The sequence below is a fragment of the Hakea prostrata genome, chromosome 10, assembly GCF_041222555.1.
Source record: "Hakea prostrata isolate BN-2017 chromosome 10, UWA_Hpros_2, whole genome shotgun sequence".
NCBI classification, from domain to species: domain Eukaryota; kingdom Viridiplantae; phylum Streptophyta; class Magnoliopsida; order Proteales; family Proteaceae; genus Hakea; species Hakea prostrata.
Window position 1 is genome coordinate 44,736,553 of NC_142609.1, and position 14,924 is coordinate 44,751,476.

General features: G+C 37.6%; 2 protein-coding genes across 3 annotated transcripts in view; one reads left to right on the forward strand and one right to left on the reverse strand.

The window, feature by feature from the left end:
• Positions 1–339: 339 nt before the first annotated feature.
• LOC149003349 (uncharacterized) lies at positions 340–7,283 on the reverse strand. 2 transcript variants are annotated; one of them, XM_089137995.1, is made up of 2 exons: positions 7,181–7,283; positions 340–6,973 (listed from the first exon to the last, which is right to left on the reverse strand). In XM_089137995.1, the coding sequence occupies exon 2, from the start codon at positions 6,864–6,866 to the stop codon at positions 5,241–5,243; it is 1,626 nt and encodes a 541-aa protein (XP_088994121.1). In that variant the 5' UTR covers positions 6,867–6,973; positions 7,181–7,283; the 3' UTR covers positions 340–5,240. The 2 variants fall into 2 exon arrangements, with proteins under 2 accessions (XP_088994121.1, XP_088994120.1); XM_089137994.1 differs by having other exon boundaries at positions 340–7,037.
• Positions 7,284–8,727: 1,444 nt separating this feature from the next.
• LOC149003350 (putative ribose-5-phosphate isomerase 4, chloroplastic) overlaps positions 8,728–14,924 on the forward strand; it is a 12,235-nt gene continuing 6,038 nt past the window's right edge. Inside the window, exons 1-5 of the mRNA XM_089138821.1 lie at positions 8,728–8,952; positions 10,934–11,061; positions 14,250–14,319; positions 14,519–14,623; positions 14,821–14,916. Coding sequence (XP_088994947.1) covers positions 8,809–8,952; positions 10,934–11,061; positions 14,250–14,319; positions 14,519–14,623; positions 14,821–14,916 — 543 coding nt within the window. The 5' untranslated portion in view covers positions 8,728–8,808. The remainder of the gene's footprint in view (positions 8,953–10,933; positions 11,062–14,249; positions 14,320–14,518; positions 14,624–14,820; positions 14,917–14,924) is intronic.

The window sequence follows — 14,924 nt, forward strand, 5'->3', positions numbered from 1 at the left end:
TAAAAGACTAGGCTACTTAAAGCATATGCTAAAAGACTTTGATCTAATTGAGAATCCTTTATAATTTAGGATCTCCCTTACATTTAATCTCAGCCACACAAGTAAAATACTAGAACTTAAACTAAACAACTGATGGAATCTTCTTGCATCTTGAAAATAGATTCCCTAAGACACTAAGAGTCAAACACAAGGAAAGGAACTCTTCTTGTAATAAAAGACTTATAAGAGTAGGGTTTTTTTTTTTTAAAAAAATTTATTTTTTTTATCAAAAAAAAAAAAAAAAAGACTTATAAGAGTCCTTCAAAGAAAGACTCCTAAGGACTCAAGAGCTCAACTCACAAATCAAACAAGACTTCTAAACGAAACAAGACTCTGAAAATTAATTCCAGCAGATAATTAGAGCTGAAATTGACCAAAATACCCCTCTTACTAGTGGCCTGGGGGCCCACTCCAGGGTTTTGGCCAGGGGGTGAACCCTTGTTCACGTCAGGAAAACTAGGAATAAAATGAAAATAAGGGGTAAAACAAAAACAATCAAGAAGATAGGGGCAATTTAGGTAACAAGAAAGAAAGGATGCCAATAATTGATGACCTGAGGTTGTCTTCAATCTCTCAAGAGTCAAGACACAGTAGATTGTCAACCCTCTTTGATTTGGTAAACAGAATTCACTCTGGGTTTTAGTTGACCTGATATTATGTACAAATGTATAACAAATGGGCCTTTTAGGGGTAGGCAAAAATGATACCAGAAATCAATTTTCATCCAATAGATAGATGACTGGACTGCCTCTGGTGGTAGGTTATGGTTCTGAAAACAGGGGAGGTTTCGGGCAGAAAGTCTGGGAGTTTTACTAACCTATAGAAAAATTATTTAACCCAGAATATTAGGCCCAATGGATCAAATATGTAGGGGATCAATAAGATAGTGTAGGAACAGTTCACCCAAGAACCACTTTATAATAGGAGTTACGATAACATTGCAGAACAAGCTGCAGGACACCAAACACACCAGTTGGTTGGAAAGTAAACAAGGAAAAGGCAGAAGAAGAGGATAGAAGGACAGTAGGCTATCTCAGCTTTGCGTCTCTCACCCACAGCTACCTCATCCATAGAACGGGAGATTCTCTCCCAGAATAGTGCAAGCAATTGCCTCAGATTCTCATCCACTAAGCCATTGTCAATCTCTTAAACAGCTGCCAATGTAATGACTTTGGCTCACTAACAAAAACTGAAGGGAAAATAATAGCTGCTACTAAAACTTAGCAACTATAGATAATAATGCCAAGCTGAAAATAGAAACTACCAAAGGCTTTAAATCCAGCATTTCTAAATCATGCAAGAATGATCAAATTAGAAAGCAGAAACTACACAACTAAGATTTTATAAGTCATAGACCAGTTATGATACAAAAAGCTTGCAGCTCTTATTGAATATTCCAGAATCTGCAGTGGGTTGGTTTGATCTGGTTCAATGCTGGGCCAATAAACCTGGTTCAACATGGCTGTGACACCATTAAGTTGAGCGGTAATGTGAACATTGTTTGGGTCTTTTCCTCTGCATGTTTTTTATCTAGATCAAAGCAAATGGGGGCTGTTATCCTATCTAATTGCAAAACAGGCGATGAAGACTCAATAGGATTGAGGGTCAATAACCAAGATCTCAAATCAGAACCAACTCAAAGTGGGCTGTTTTAGGGTTTCAAGGTTTTAGATTTGTGTCGGATGCAAAGAGTGCTGGAAGAAAGGTTCGATCCATGTTAGAACAAAAACCGTTGGTAGGAAATACGGTGTTAAGCATGGGGCTTGATGGGAATAAGGGTTCAAATGGACAGAACTGACAGTAATGGTCGAATGAAGGGGTTGCTGTGGGGTGGTACCCTCCAATAAGGGAGAATTCTGGTTGCTCAATCAGAGTTCCTAAAAGTTAAAACAGTTGAGAAAAACTAGGACTTGTAGGTTGATGGGATTTTGATGGGAAATTGGGACAGGCTTGGGATTGAGTATATGGGCAGTGATGGAGCTGCTGCGCACCAAAGTAAAATGGATCTCATGGTCAGAAAGACTGGAAACCGGAAATATCTGAAGGCAGGAAGATGAGTTGGATCTATTCACCAAGTAGTAGTCTTGCCCAGGCAGCAGACTTGTAGGCCAGATCTCCTCCAAAGACTGATTCCACAGTGAAAACAGGGGTTGAAATTAATTACCATCTCCAACCAGCAGCTTGGGTTCCAAACACCAAGGAGCATGCAACCCAGATATGGATGACCAAGTTTCAGCCCAGATATTACACACTAGACCAGACAACTCTCATGCAGTAGAAACTGGGAGCATCCACAATTGTACTCATCAAATTTCGATTATTGTATTCTCTAATCGGTCTTTCTATTCCCTCCAATAAGGTACTAATAGGAGCTAAATAGCCAGCATTAACAAATTTCTATTCGTAGTTGGAATAGACAAATCCCTAAATGTAAGAAGGAAAAAAGATCCTAATAAGCTAATCAAGTCATGTGTGATATTCTAAGTAGTTACATGACCTCTTGATGAATAAAACAACTAACTTCAATTGAACCAACACAGAACAAGACCAACTCAGAAAAATAAGAACTAAACTATTTTTGCACTAAGCTTAGATACCCCCTACTACAGGCCCTTAAAGTGGCCCATTACAAGGCTAACCAATGGGATCAAGGACTGGATGCATGCATATCCCATCCCAAGGCTTATTCCACTAAAAATAAGGTCCAAATTAGTTGTGGATCTGCATCAGTAGGAGAATTGCAGGACAGCAGAGAGAGAAGTAGAAATCAGAATAGACACCAAGAAAGAAAGAGAAGAGGAGTTAGGAAGGAAAGCATACCAGGGAAGAAGAGAAAAAATCCAAAATAGCAGAGAAGAAGAGAGAAAACCTAACCAACTTACCAACCAACTCATGCTACCCAGGTACACAAAACCCAAGTTCTCTTTTCATTGATCTTATTGTCTAGGTTCGGTTGATTACATTGTTTAAAAAAGAAAAGATTCCTAGGTGCCTATGCAAAAACTGGAATAGTCTCAGACTAGGAAACCGCAAAAGAGTTACCTTCATACTATCCAATTTCTTGCCAAAACAAATAAACGCAAAGATTGCAAGATCTCAAAACTTAGAAATAAATCCAAATAGATCCTATGAGGTATGAACCCTTTCAGGACAAAACCCCAGGATGGACCAGTACTGTCTCAGTGTAGGCTTCCACAGTGGACCAGCATCCATCCAAAGCAACCAACTGCACCACAGTCAAACTCTTTCCTTCTGATGTAATCTGACTGTCAAAGTTGCTCCAGATAGAGAGAGCTTCAAAGCAAAGGCAAGCCAGTCTGCAAGTGAGATTTATTGCACCCCACAAAGAGATGAGAAAGGATTTCCTAGTTGTAGTGATCCCATCCATGGATAAAATTGTACAAGTTATACAATTTGAAACTAGACATGTAATAAAGTTGCAAAGGAATTCAGCATACCCAACGTACTGGATCAGAGAAGGCTTCTTTTATTGTTGATTCTTTTGAATAGGCTCAAGCTCAAAGAGTTACGCCATTTGAATTTTGAAATATAGGAAAGTCACATCATATACATAAAGGTCTTGGGAATATGGAACACAAGTATCTGACAATTTCAAATGAAGAAATTCTGATAACTGTGGTAGTTCTTAGCTGGCCAGCGGCTATGGTCACGCTTCACTACACCTGATATTACTAACATTAAAAAAGGGACTATTCTTGTAGTGTTGACTACATGTACAGGCTGGAGGATGCAACAGCAAAGAGTGTAGTTTATGGATCAGAAGAGCTAAAAGAATATCGGTACACCCAAGATTAACTGAGGATGAAATAGTTTCGAAAAAATGGATGCCTTTGGTTCAACAATAACTTTGGCTTCAAACAAGACTGAATGGCAGGACAGAATTCAAGTTAACAGCCTTATTTAGTTGGGGAAAAGACTAAAAAGAAAAGAATAAAAAGTAAGTTCAGATGAGTTGAGCATATTATAATTAAGGTTGCACCTAATTATAAATAACTCAACTGCATGCTCGCAGTTAAACTTTTGGGCGCTCATTAAATTATTATACTGCTTCCCAGAGAAGGTGGAAACCCTTGTAGGACTCAAGGACAGTCCACCATGGGCAAATTCAGTGAAGGAGGCACAGGGAGGCATAGAGAAGGTGAAAATCTTTCTAGGGCTCAAAGCTGATCCACCATGAGTGAATTCAGTAAAGAAGGCAAACCATACTTGACAACTTTCATGTTCTTTGACTACAGAGCAGTTACAGTACGCTTGAAGGAAAGGTATTTGGGAAGTTCCAAGTCAAACTCTTTCCTTAATTTGGAGATTATTTGTCACAGGGCTGAAAAGAAGAAGGATATCCCCAGGCAGATAGCTTCAACCTGAAGGTGAACCAGCCAGTCTACAAGACTTATTTTTTTCAACCCACACAGACAAAGAAAGGGTTTTCTAATCCCTGTAATTCCATTAAGTTAATGCAAATCAAATAATCAAAATCGAAAAGTTGAAGTGAAGCATACTTACCATATTGAACTACTTGATACTATTAATCAGTGTCAAGTTCAAAGAGCTGGGCCTATTTAGGGTAGGAAGACCATATGTTGCAGGATTGAAGTCTTGAAGCATATCTAACAAACAGATCTAATACTTTTAAATGAAGAATTCTGATTTGATATGCAAATTCTTAGCTGGATGTGGTCAAACTTCTCCATAGCTGCTAATCATTACTGGTTGCCACTACTACTTTCCTCTAACAGATCAAGTCTGATTGAATTGATCAGATTATCCCAAGTCATATTATTGGAATTTACATGTGTCACTTCGAGATGAAAATTAAGTGCAACAGACATTAAACAATTGATGAAAGTATCTGGATAAGCTTGATCCAGGTTGCATCCCTTTGTCACCACCGTATTTAACAGGATGCCCATGGCTAGGAAAAGGTAAAAGATACATATGCATACAAGCTAAGCATCAATTTGAGAAGAATTCGGAGAACACATAACATGGGAAATATAAAATAGACATAACGTAGAGAAAATATACGAAGTACTTACTGAATTATGAATCATCATTTATTAAAAAAAATCCATGAGGTGAAGATGCTTGATGCTTCATATGTAATGATACAAGGACCTCCAGCCACTCACTAAGTTCACCATCAACTTGAGGTTCAGGGAGACTTCAGCTCAACTGTTCAATTAAACAGCCACAGGAATAGCAATTTGTGATGGGGTTTTTCTTGATGATGATAAACTCAAGTCTAAGTTCTTCTCCAGAGTTAACATAACCTGATTAGCTTCACTGGGCAAGCCAGCCTTCAGTAGGCAAGATATCAAAGAATTGACAGTAATTTTATCGGGGGTACAACCAGCACTTAACATCTTATGGAAAATACTGAGTGCTTCAGTTATTCTCCCTTTCACACAATGCCCAATCATCAAAATCGTATATGTAAACTTATCTGGCTTGCATTGCTTCTCCTTCATCTCTGCAACAATCAAATTGGCCTCGTCAACATTGCCTGCCTTACAGAAACCATCAATTACAGGGTTGTACATAAACGGTTGGGGCTTTATATTCCTCCACTTCAATTGACCCAGAAATTCACGAGCCTCCTTTAGTCTATTCTCTTTACACAAAGCATTAATGAGAATAGCAAAAGTATACTCATTTGGAGAAAGATTCCGGTTGCCCATTTCATGCCAAAGCTTTAAACCCTGATTAACCTGCCCAGCTCGACAGTGACCATCAATCAAGGAACTGAAGGTCACCACATCGGGAAGACATCCCTGAAGAAGCATCTCATCATAAATGGCTACAGCTGACTCCATGTTACCAACTTTACCAAAACCATCAATAAGAACATTGTACGTAATCAAATTTGGCTTGATTCCAGAACAGACCATCTCATCTAGAAGATTGGAAGCTTCTTCCATTCTGCCCAACTTGCAATAACCTGATATTACTGATGTGTAAGTCACAACATCTGGGGGAAACCCGTGTTTGGATTGAATTTCGTTTAACAACCCATGCCCTCTATCTACCTCATTAGTCCTACACAATCCGCTTATAAGTGTGTTAAAGGTAACAACATCAGGACAGCATCCAAAATTGCCCATGTCATTAAATAACTCAAAACCCTTATTTACTTCTCCTAATCTGCACAAGCCTCTCATTAGAATATTAAAGGTCCAAGTATCTGGACGGAAGCTGGACTTTGAAAGCTCTCTATAGAGAGAAACAGCCTCACCTACCTGATTACTTTTAACCAATAGATCCAATAGTTTATTACACGTATATGGGTTCACAACTGTTCCAGTGCCTTGAGCTTGAGTAAGCAATTCTTTGGAAATATTTAACTTACCCACTTGTGCACAGGAAGATACCAAAAAACCCAATATGAAACCATCAGGAGAGTACCCATCACTTCTCATGCAATCAAAAACCAATTTTGCAGAATCATGGAGTCCAGCTTGACAAAGTGACTTCACTAGAAAATTGTAAGTATTTATTGAATGATTATGCTTCAGCTTCACCCTACTAAATTCAAACAATTTCAAAGCTAATTTTGGATCATTCAAACGTTTAATGACTCCATACGTAACCGAAGGATTCAAAACCTTACTGAAATAATGCAAGCAAGAATCAAGAGAACTTGAACGAACACATAGAGTACATACAATCTTGATAACCCAAGCATCAGAGTGGTCTAAGGCTCTCTCTCCATGGTGCGGACCTCTGAGCGCATGATCATGGAACCGGGCAATGGATATATCAGACACTCGAAACCGTAATCGAGAGCTAACAATGAAAAGGAAGGTCATCTGGAATGCAGACCCATTAGTTGAGTAGCTCAAATCTCTGCAGCCATTTTTGTAGCCAATCCTTTGCTTTCTCTGGCCTGATTCAGAATCAGATTTTTATTTGTAATCTGCATTCATTACAACGCAGCATTGTAATCTCAGAGAAGCCCGGTTTGTACTAGATCATCAGCGCTGGAATTCAAGAAAGCATACGATAAATCCTAAAACACAGGAGATATAAAACCCTGAAAAACTACAGAACCCACGAACAAGCGCGAGAATGAAGATTGAAAATAAATTCATAAAACTAACAACGTTAAAGGGTAAAAGATCACCATTTGATTTTCTGCAAAAAGTAAGAGGAATTCAAGAAAAGCTTCAACTCTTCACCGGCGGCGACTTCAACTCCTTTCACTCTCTTGTTTCTCCTTGCGGGTTTCTCCCTCTATAGCATATCACAGGATAGGCTTTCTTAATACCTGGGCTTTAAGCCTTTAACAACCAGAATCGGAGTCGGCGAGTGTAGCTGTAACTCAACCGATTCTAAACAATCTCGGTTGGAAATCTGATCGACATTGGGATCTATTTGATCTGATTCAAGTGGTAATGATTACCATTTTTAAAACTCGGGATCGAACACAGCCGATCTCATCTACTTAGCACGATTGGGTAATCCAATTCCTGATTCTTCAAGACAAACATTCTTCTTCGTTCAAAGCAAATTTTATAAACTCAGTCTGAATCGGTCCAATCACCGATTCCAATTCATTTTAGAGTGACCATAGCCAAATGATGAAGATATAAATCCAATTGGAGAACAGAGATTAAGATTTTCGCTTTTTTAATCACAAGATATTAAGATTGTACGAATGCATTTGATAACACTCTTAGTTTTTGAACTATGTTAATAGCAATCCTAACAGGAATTTTATCGGCCCCTGCAGATAGTTTTTGCTAATCCAAAAAAAAAAAACTTCTTGAAGTGTTACCCTTGTTGTTACTGGTGAATTGTTTTCTCAACCTAAACTCCTCAATACACTAACGGCAAAAGAAAGATTAGTGCACTCATTTTAGCTATATTAGGCGTGGGAGAAAGACTATTATATATACTATTAAACACAAGCGAATCTTGACCTCTTTACTAAGAGGCCTGAGCAAACTCTTTGATGATTTTATTGTTGTAAATGTTGGTTGAAGTACAATGGTATAATAATTCTGCTATCATATAATAATTTACATTATTATTACGATTATTTTTTGGATTAAGCATCTATCTAACATAAAAGTAATTTATTTCATATGAGAATGAAAAATATATGGTGATTTTATTTTTTTCTTGGCAAAGAGAATTTTATTGAATAAATCATTATGACCTATTATTATAGAAAGCACATACTTCTTGGAATCATAGAACGGAATGTGACCAATCCGTTGTACACAAGTGATAGGGCCTTCCTTACTAAGGAGTCAGCTACTACTGGTTGACCGCTCACTTCTTATGATTTTGGGCAGGGCATGCATTCGGGCATTCTGTCGTTGAGTGCCCTACCCGTAGTACTAAGATTGGTTACCTAAGCAGCTACATGGAAGCATGCACTGCCCTGACGCAGAGCCATATGTTTGTGGTGTTTCTTAAGTTCGATTTTAGTGCGGTGCAATTAATGTGCAACACTGTACTACAAACAGTTGAGATCTTCACCGAAATTTCGATCTCGAACGTCTTTTTCACAAAAGTGTGAAAACGCACTACAGGTGCTGCGCAATTAAACAATTTCCATGTTTCCATCCAACCAGAAGGTCCGATATAGTTTGTCATTTCCTCTTTTATCATCTGATTGGATGAAGATTGGGATAATATTTCATGTGGCAGAGTATAGGGAGAAGGTTTCTGTTTATCCGTTTCAAAGTTTTGGTATATCATATCCATAAATAACAGAAATTTAGAGCCACTTAGAGAGAGAGAATGGCAACAGTAATTCTGAATGCTTCCATGCCGCTGCAAAGGTCTTGGAGGAAAGCTTTCACTAGGAAACGAAGCCAGAATTCCAGAACGTTGAGGGCTTGTCTGGCCGACGGTGATGCACTTCTTAAAGCAGCCCAATACACAGTAAAATTCCCCTTCGATTGTCTTCACTGTTTTCTCTTGTAGTTTGATTTTTCTCTTTGCCTATCTTTCTAAATTATTTTCTGGTTGAAATCTATCCTATACTGCTACTGTTCTGCAAAATATTTCTGGGAGGAAGATCAATCTAGTTAATTTGTGAAGTAGAAAGGCTTGGAATGGCTTGTTGCTTTGATTATTTTGTGAATTTGGTCTACGTGGGATGCTTTGATTTGTTGGTTACTCCATCAGCGTAAAAAATGCTTTACTTTGTGAAAATGGTTGAAGAGCTACTTTGATTCGGCTTCATTATCCATTTCTTGCTGTCCTTATTTCATTTCATTATACTGCCGACTTCATTTTAGTTGGGATATGGCTGAATTTGTTTTTGCTATTGTTGGTTGAAAAATGCTTTGACATTGGTCCAATTCAATGGATTCCCCAATAAAATGGCTAGAAGAGAATCACTTCACCCCCATCCGGTGCTCAGATAAAGGGGCCACCAAGACAAGTTTCCATTGTACAACCTTTCCTGGTGAAGCATATGTTGGGAACTGATGCACAATCATGAAGAAGAACACAAGCAGAACACACTCACAACCATAAGGAATTTTCCATGGTTAAGCAAGATTGCCTACATCCACCCGAGAGAAAGAGACTTCACTGTTTCTTGAAACCTCACCAATCTCATACCTTACAAAGTGCTACTTTTGCTTGCCCCTCTCTTTCCTAGGTTCTCCCATAGAGACTATTTATAGGAAAACCCTTATCCCCATACAATTCTATTCCTGTACAAGTAATCAACCCAAAATCTGTTTCAGCCAAACTATAATTATATGACCCACAGAATACAAAATATACTTATACCCAAAAAAAAAGAAAAAAGGTAACACAAGACATACCCAAACCCAACAGTATACTGTCTACAAAACACTGTCAAGAAAACTGGAACTTCTCCCTTTGTTGCATTCAGTTCTTTTTGTTATAGAGCATTTTGAACTTAAGACTGGGTTATGATGAGAGCTCAGTGAAGCAGATTTACTGATGATCTTAATGCATGATTTTTCATCATCTAATTAAATATAAAACTATATATGTTAACACTTAAGCACTGCTGTATACTCTGTGTCTAAGTGCTGTTGAATTTCCTATAATGGTACTTTGTCTGGTTCCTGGTTCCTCTATTACATGGAGAATCTTACTAATTTGAGGAAAATAATTTGTTTTCAACACTCCAATGATTGCTAAAAACGAATAAGAGATGGGAGTCATGGGACTAAAGTCTGGAAGGTGAATTCAGAGGTCAAGAGGGCATATGAACTAGATAAAACCATTTAAGAGCTACAGTTTATCTGCTTCGTGTAAAATGGGTGGATAAATCTGAGGCAGATTGAGCTCTTATCAGTCAATATCTCTTGAGATGTCCATGCCATAGAGATGTTATAGACTGTGTTGATTCATGTAACCTTTACCAGCTGCTACAGGACGGGATGCAGTCTTATGTATTGTACTGTAATGAAACTAAAACTTTTTTGAAGTGTATAGGTGATATTCTTGACATATACAGAGACTCCTATATGGCACCCAACAACAAGAAAACATCAGTCCATGGTTAGTAACTTGTGCTGGTCAACTAAAATACCTGCTGCTTCGATGTAGGTCAAAGTTCCAAACCCTCTTTGTGCCCAAAATGTTCGTCAATGTCTCCCAAATTGGTCCCTTAGCCCATAGTTCAGTTACATTGGCTACCATATCTATCGACCTTTTTTTTCTTCTTTCCGGAATAATATTAAGAAGAGCTTTGCACTTTAAGATTTGAATCACAGAAGAGTAGTGATATACAATTTCAACATTGTGTTTGTACTGCATTAGTTTAGCTTATGAGTGCACTTCTAGTGGGCCTACTTTTCTAGTTCTTTTTACATACAAAAGAAATTTTGACGTGTAACTTAAGGAATAATATGGATATAATTTGGGATTCTTGCAGGTGGATACTTATATCAGAAGTGGAATGGTGGTTGGATTAGGATCTGGTCATGCTTCATGTTTGGCCATAGAATATTTGGGCCGCCAACTTAAAGAAGGAGCTTTAGAAGATATAATAGGAATACCCATGTGAGTTTGTTCTGCTCAACTCATTTTACAAAAAGCTTTACTTGTTCCCTCTTCCCCCTGTACAGAGAGGACCGGGAGAATCTTTGTTTCTTTAGCCCTTTCCTATTTTTAAATTGATAAATTTATAATTTTACTGGAGATGAAAATTTTGAACTTAATGAACCTTAGCAACAACCCCAAATAAAAAGGTTTTCAAAGCTTTGGAGTATTCTTCTTGCCTATGGGATTCTCATTACAGTGAATTCATTTGATTTAAGGAATTGGAATATTTTGGCATCTACTGGAATGGTAGATAATGTTGTAAGGCTTTTGTTACTCAAAAGAACCACCCAATCTTGGTGGAATTAGGGAAGTCATTGAAGGAATAGAACAGTTTGTCACAAAGAATATCTCCAACCCTTACTGACTTCCAAAAGCTATTGGAAATGATTGTGGTTTTGTATTATCCTATTCTTGAAGGTCCAAGATTTCTATGGGGCTGACATGGCTAAAAAACTTAAGGCAATTCTTCTGGTTTGGACCAAGGCATGGCAATCCTTATAGGATGAACAGAATGAATTCAGCATTCTAATAACTTGCACTCTACTGTTTGGATGCTTGAAAATATCAACTATAGTCTCCTAATAATCAATTTTAATGGTAATCACAGTCGATAAAATTCTCGCAACAAACGGAGATCTAAAAATACTCTGTAGTATTTTTATTGATAAGAACTTCAGAAAGAGTTTTGAATCTTCTTGAAGGGCACCTTTCAGAAGATTTCAATTTCAAAATGAATACAATCTAGCTTGAGAACTACATATTCATTGGAACGTTGGAGTAACTCTTGCGTGTAGATTTACCATATTCTTGCACCTTGACCAACTAAATGATGATACCTTCACCAATCACATGCGTAGCATTCAGTAGATGGTGAGAATATACAGGTTATTAAAGTTTGAGTTGTTCTGTCATATGTTACCCTTCGTACTGTTGGCATTCCAAATTATCATTTCAGCTCTTCTTGATTTGAAGAGACACCAGCCTATTGGGCTGGCTATGTATTTAATTTAACTTTATTTATGGGTTGTTCCAGTGTGGCAGAAGATAGGAGTTAATGCGTTTCCTTTCAGTGGAGATGACACTGCAGTTAGTGTACTCTTAAATTGTACTATTGGTTTATGCTATTTTTATTGAACAATTCTTTCACTATTTTATGTTAATCCAGATTTGCTATTTTTAATCAGTTTATATTTTTTAGTCAAACCAGGAGTTAAGTCTTTTGAGAGCACATTCAACTTTGAGTTAGAATTTGACCAATCGGGTCAAGGTTAAGTCAGTGATTTTTATGATATACTCCACATGATCTTATGGCAAGCCATCTCCAATCATACTGATCTTTTACCTCTTCTTTTCCTACTCCTTTCTTTTAAGTTGTTTTTCATGGTACTCTACTGTTACATGACATCACTTTTTGTCTACTCCTCTCAGAATTTATTTCATGTCATAAATTTCTTGACTGGCCCTCTGCACTTGGCCACTGGCCAACAATTTGATGGCATTCTAAATCGCCAAAGGCTTAGGAATTCAGGAATTTCTTTTTAAAAAAACCAGAAACACAGTGACATGTTCAGACACCTGATTTTAAAAGGTCTTAACTACGAAAATTCAAAAGATCGGATTCAGCCACAGTTCAAGCTGAGTAACTTGTTAAAAGAATGTAATATCAGAAATCATGCTTAATCGAATTGTCAAATTCTAGGATGTAAAATTCCTGTTGGCAATGAGCTCCTCAAATCTAGTAATCTTTGGGAAATCAGAAGTTTGAGAACAGTAAATAAATGAACTAAGATTGCGAATATTAAGGGTAATTAAAGTCTGAGTTTAGAACTTGAAACTGAAGCTGAAAAATGAGTTTTTGAATCATACTAAGATTTGGATTTTAAAAAATCAGTAGAAAGCTTGGATTTTTAAACCAATTGACGGTTTTGAATAAAAAACAATGACCATGATTATGGGTAGGGTAGATGATGAGGTGGTGAAACTTGATGAGAAGGAGATTCTACGACGAGATAATTTTAGGTACCTTAGCTTAATCACAAATAAAAAAGATGATATAGAAGATGATGTTTTCCAAATAATTAAAATAGGATGGATGAAGTGAAGAGGTGCGCTGGGGTTCTTGTGTGATCAGCGTATTCCTTTAAAGCTCAAAGGAAAACTCTTTAGGGCTGTTGTGCAACCCGCAATGATGTATGATGCGAAGTGTTGGGCTTAAGAAGCATCATATAAATAAACTCAGTGTAATAGAAATAAGGATTCTACGATGGATGATTGGCAAAACTAGGAAAGATAGGATAAAGAATGGTCATATTTGAGCTAGTTTGGGATTATCTCTTATAAGTGATGAGCTACAAGAAAGTTGTTTGAGGTGGCTTGGCCACATTCAACAGTGGCTTATAAATGCCCCTGTATGTAGAAGCAATTTAATTTTGGTTGAAGGAATTAGAAGAACTAGGGGCAGACCCAAGATAACCTTAAGAGGAGTGGTGAGAAATGATATGTATAGCTTAGGCCTTGTATTTAGTATGACCTCAAATAGAGTAGATTGGAAGGCAAGAATCCATGTAGCCAACCCCATTTATTTGGGACAAGGCTTGTGTTGTTGAAGTTGGATTTCAAAACCCTTCGTTGGTACAGGAATTCATGATGATTGACGAAAAATTCGGGTCAATCCACAGATTAGAAACAAATGAGGAGGCTTAAACAAGAGGGTACCAATATCATACCATTTACTAGCAAGAGTTGCACTTACTAGAGAGAGCGATGATAAAATTTCTATTACTTGGTTAATGGAAAGAATAGAGCAGAGAAGAAAAAGGAGAAGGATACAACTAAGCATCCCACAATCCCTCTTTAGTCCTTGATTGGAATCTGGCCAGCCATTATTTGCAACCTACCGATAGTCTTGCAACAGTTTCTTAACCGCACTGATATTGAGATTTGAGGCGAAAGCTAATACTCTATTCATTTATTCCCCACCACAAAAACCCGTGTGGGGCAGGGCACCCTTTCTGTTATTAGTTACTTTTTCCAAATTTTCCTGGCACAAAGGTTAAACAACAGGGCTGTTTTTGCTTTGTAGTGTGAGTTAAGTTCTTCTTTCTTTTTTCTTCTGACTGAAAAATTGAACTTCCTGGAAGCTGCAGGTCTGTTCTTAGTGAAAGTGAAGCTGTGAAGGCACGAATCCCATTAGATCAATACCAAGAAAGCTCTCAAGTGTGCTCGCATTCTTATTGTCCAATAAGTTGCATTTTTTATGGGGTTTTGTGAGTATTATATGTTTTAGTGTGGTCTGGCTGCATGTTAATTGAATGAAACTGTATATGAGCTCTCTTCATAGTTCTTTTCTTGATCCATAAACAATACCTGAATATGATATTTTTTTGGGACTTGCCATGATATTGCTATCTTGGAGATTGATTTTGCATTTAATGATGCTGATATGATGGAAGAGGGAACACTAATAGGAATCATTGGTCGTCGGAAATTGCAAGGTGGTGAGTCCATAATCCAAGAGAAGGTGAGTCAGTCTGCTCTTTCCTAGCTTTTCTCTGTTGGTTTTGTTGAGGAATTAAGCTTGAGCTCAAAAAATAAGGTTATCTGAGCCTGTGACTTTGAGATTACCCCTGAGATGGAAATATCCTTAATGGCAGATTTAGGTTGTGTTTGTTGAAACTGGAAGTCTTAACTATGGGTTTTATTTTATTATATTTGCAGTCCATTGTAGAGAGAGCTGGTGAACTTGCATTTCTTGTTGCTGAAAGGCAATACACGGGACATCTAGATGGTTCAGTTCCAGTCTTGGTTCATGCTGTAAGCTT

What these genes read in the sequence shown, in the direction of transcription:
- LOC149003349 (XM_089137995.1), bottom strand. Translation starts at nt 6,866, where the DNA reads ATGACCTTCCTTTTCATTGTTAGCTCTCGATTACGGTTTCGAGTGTCT.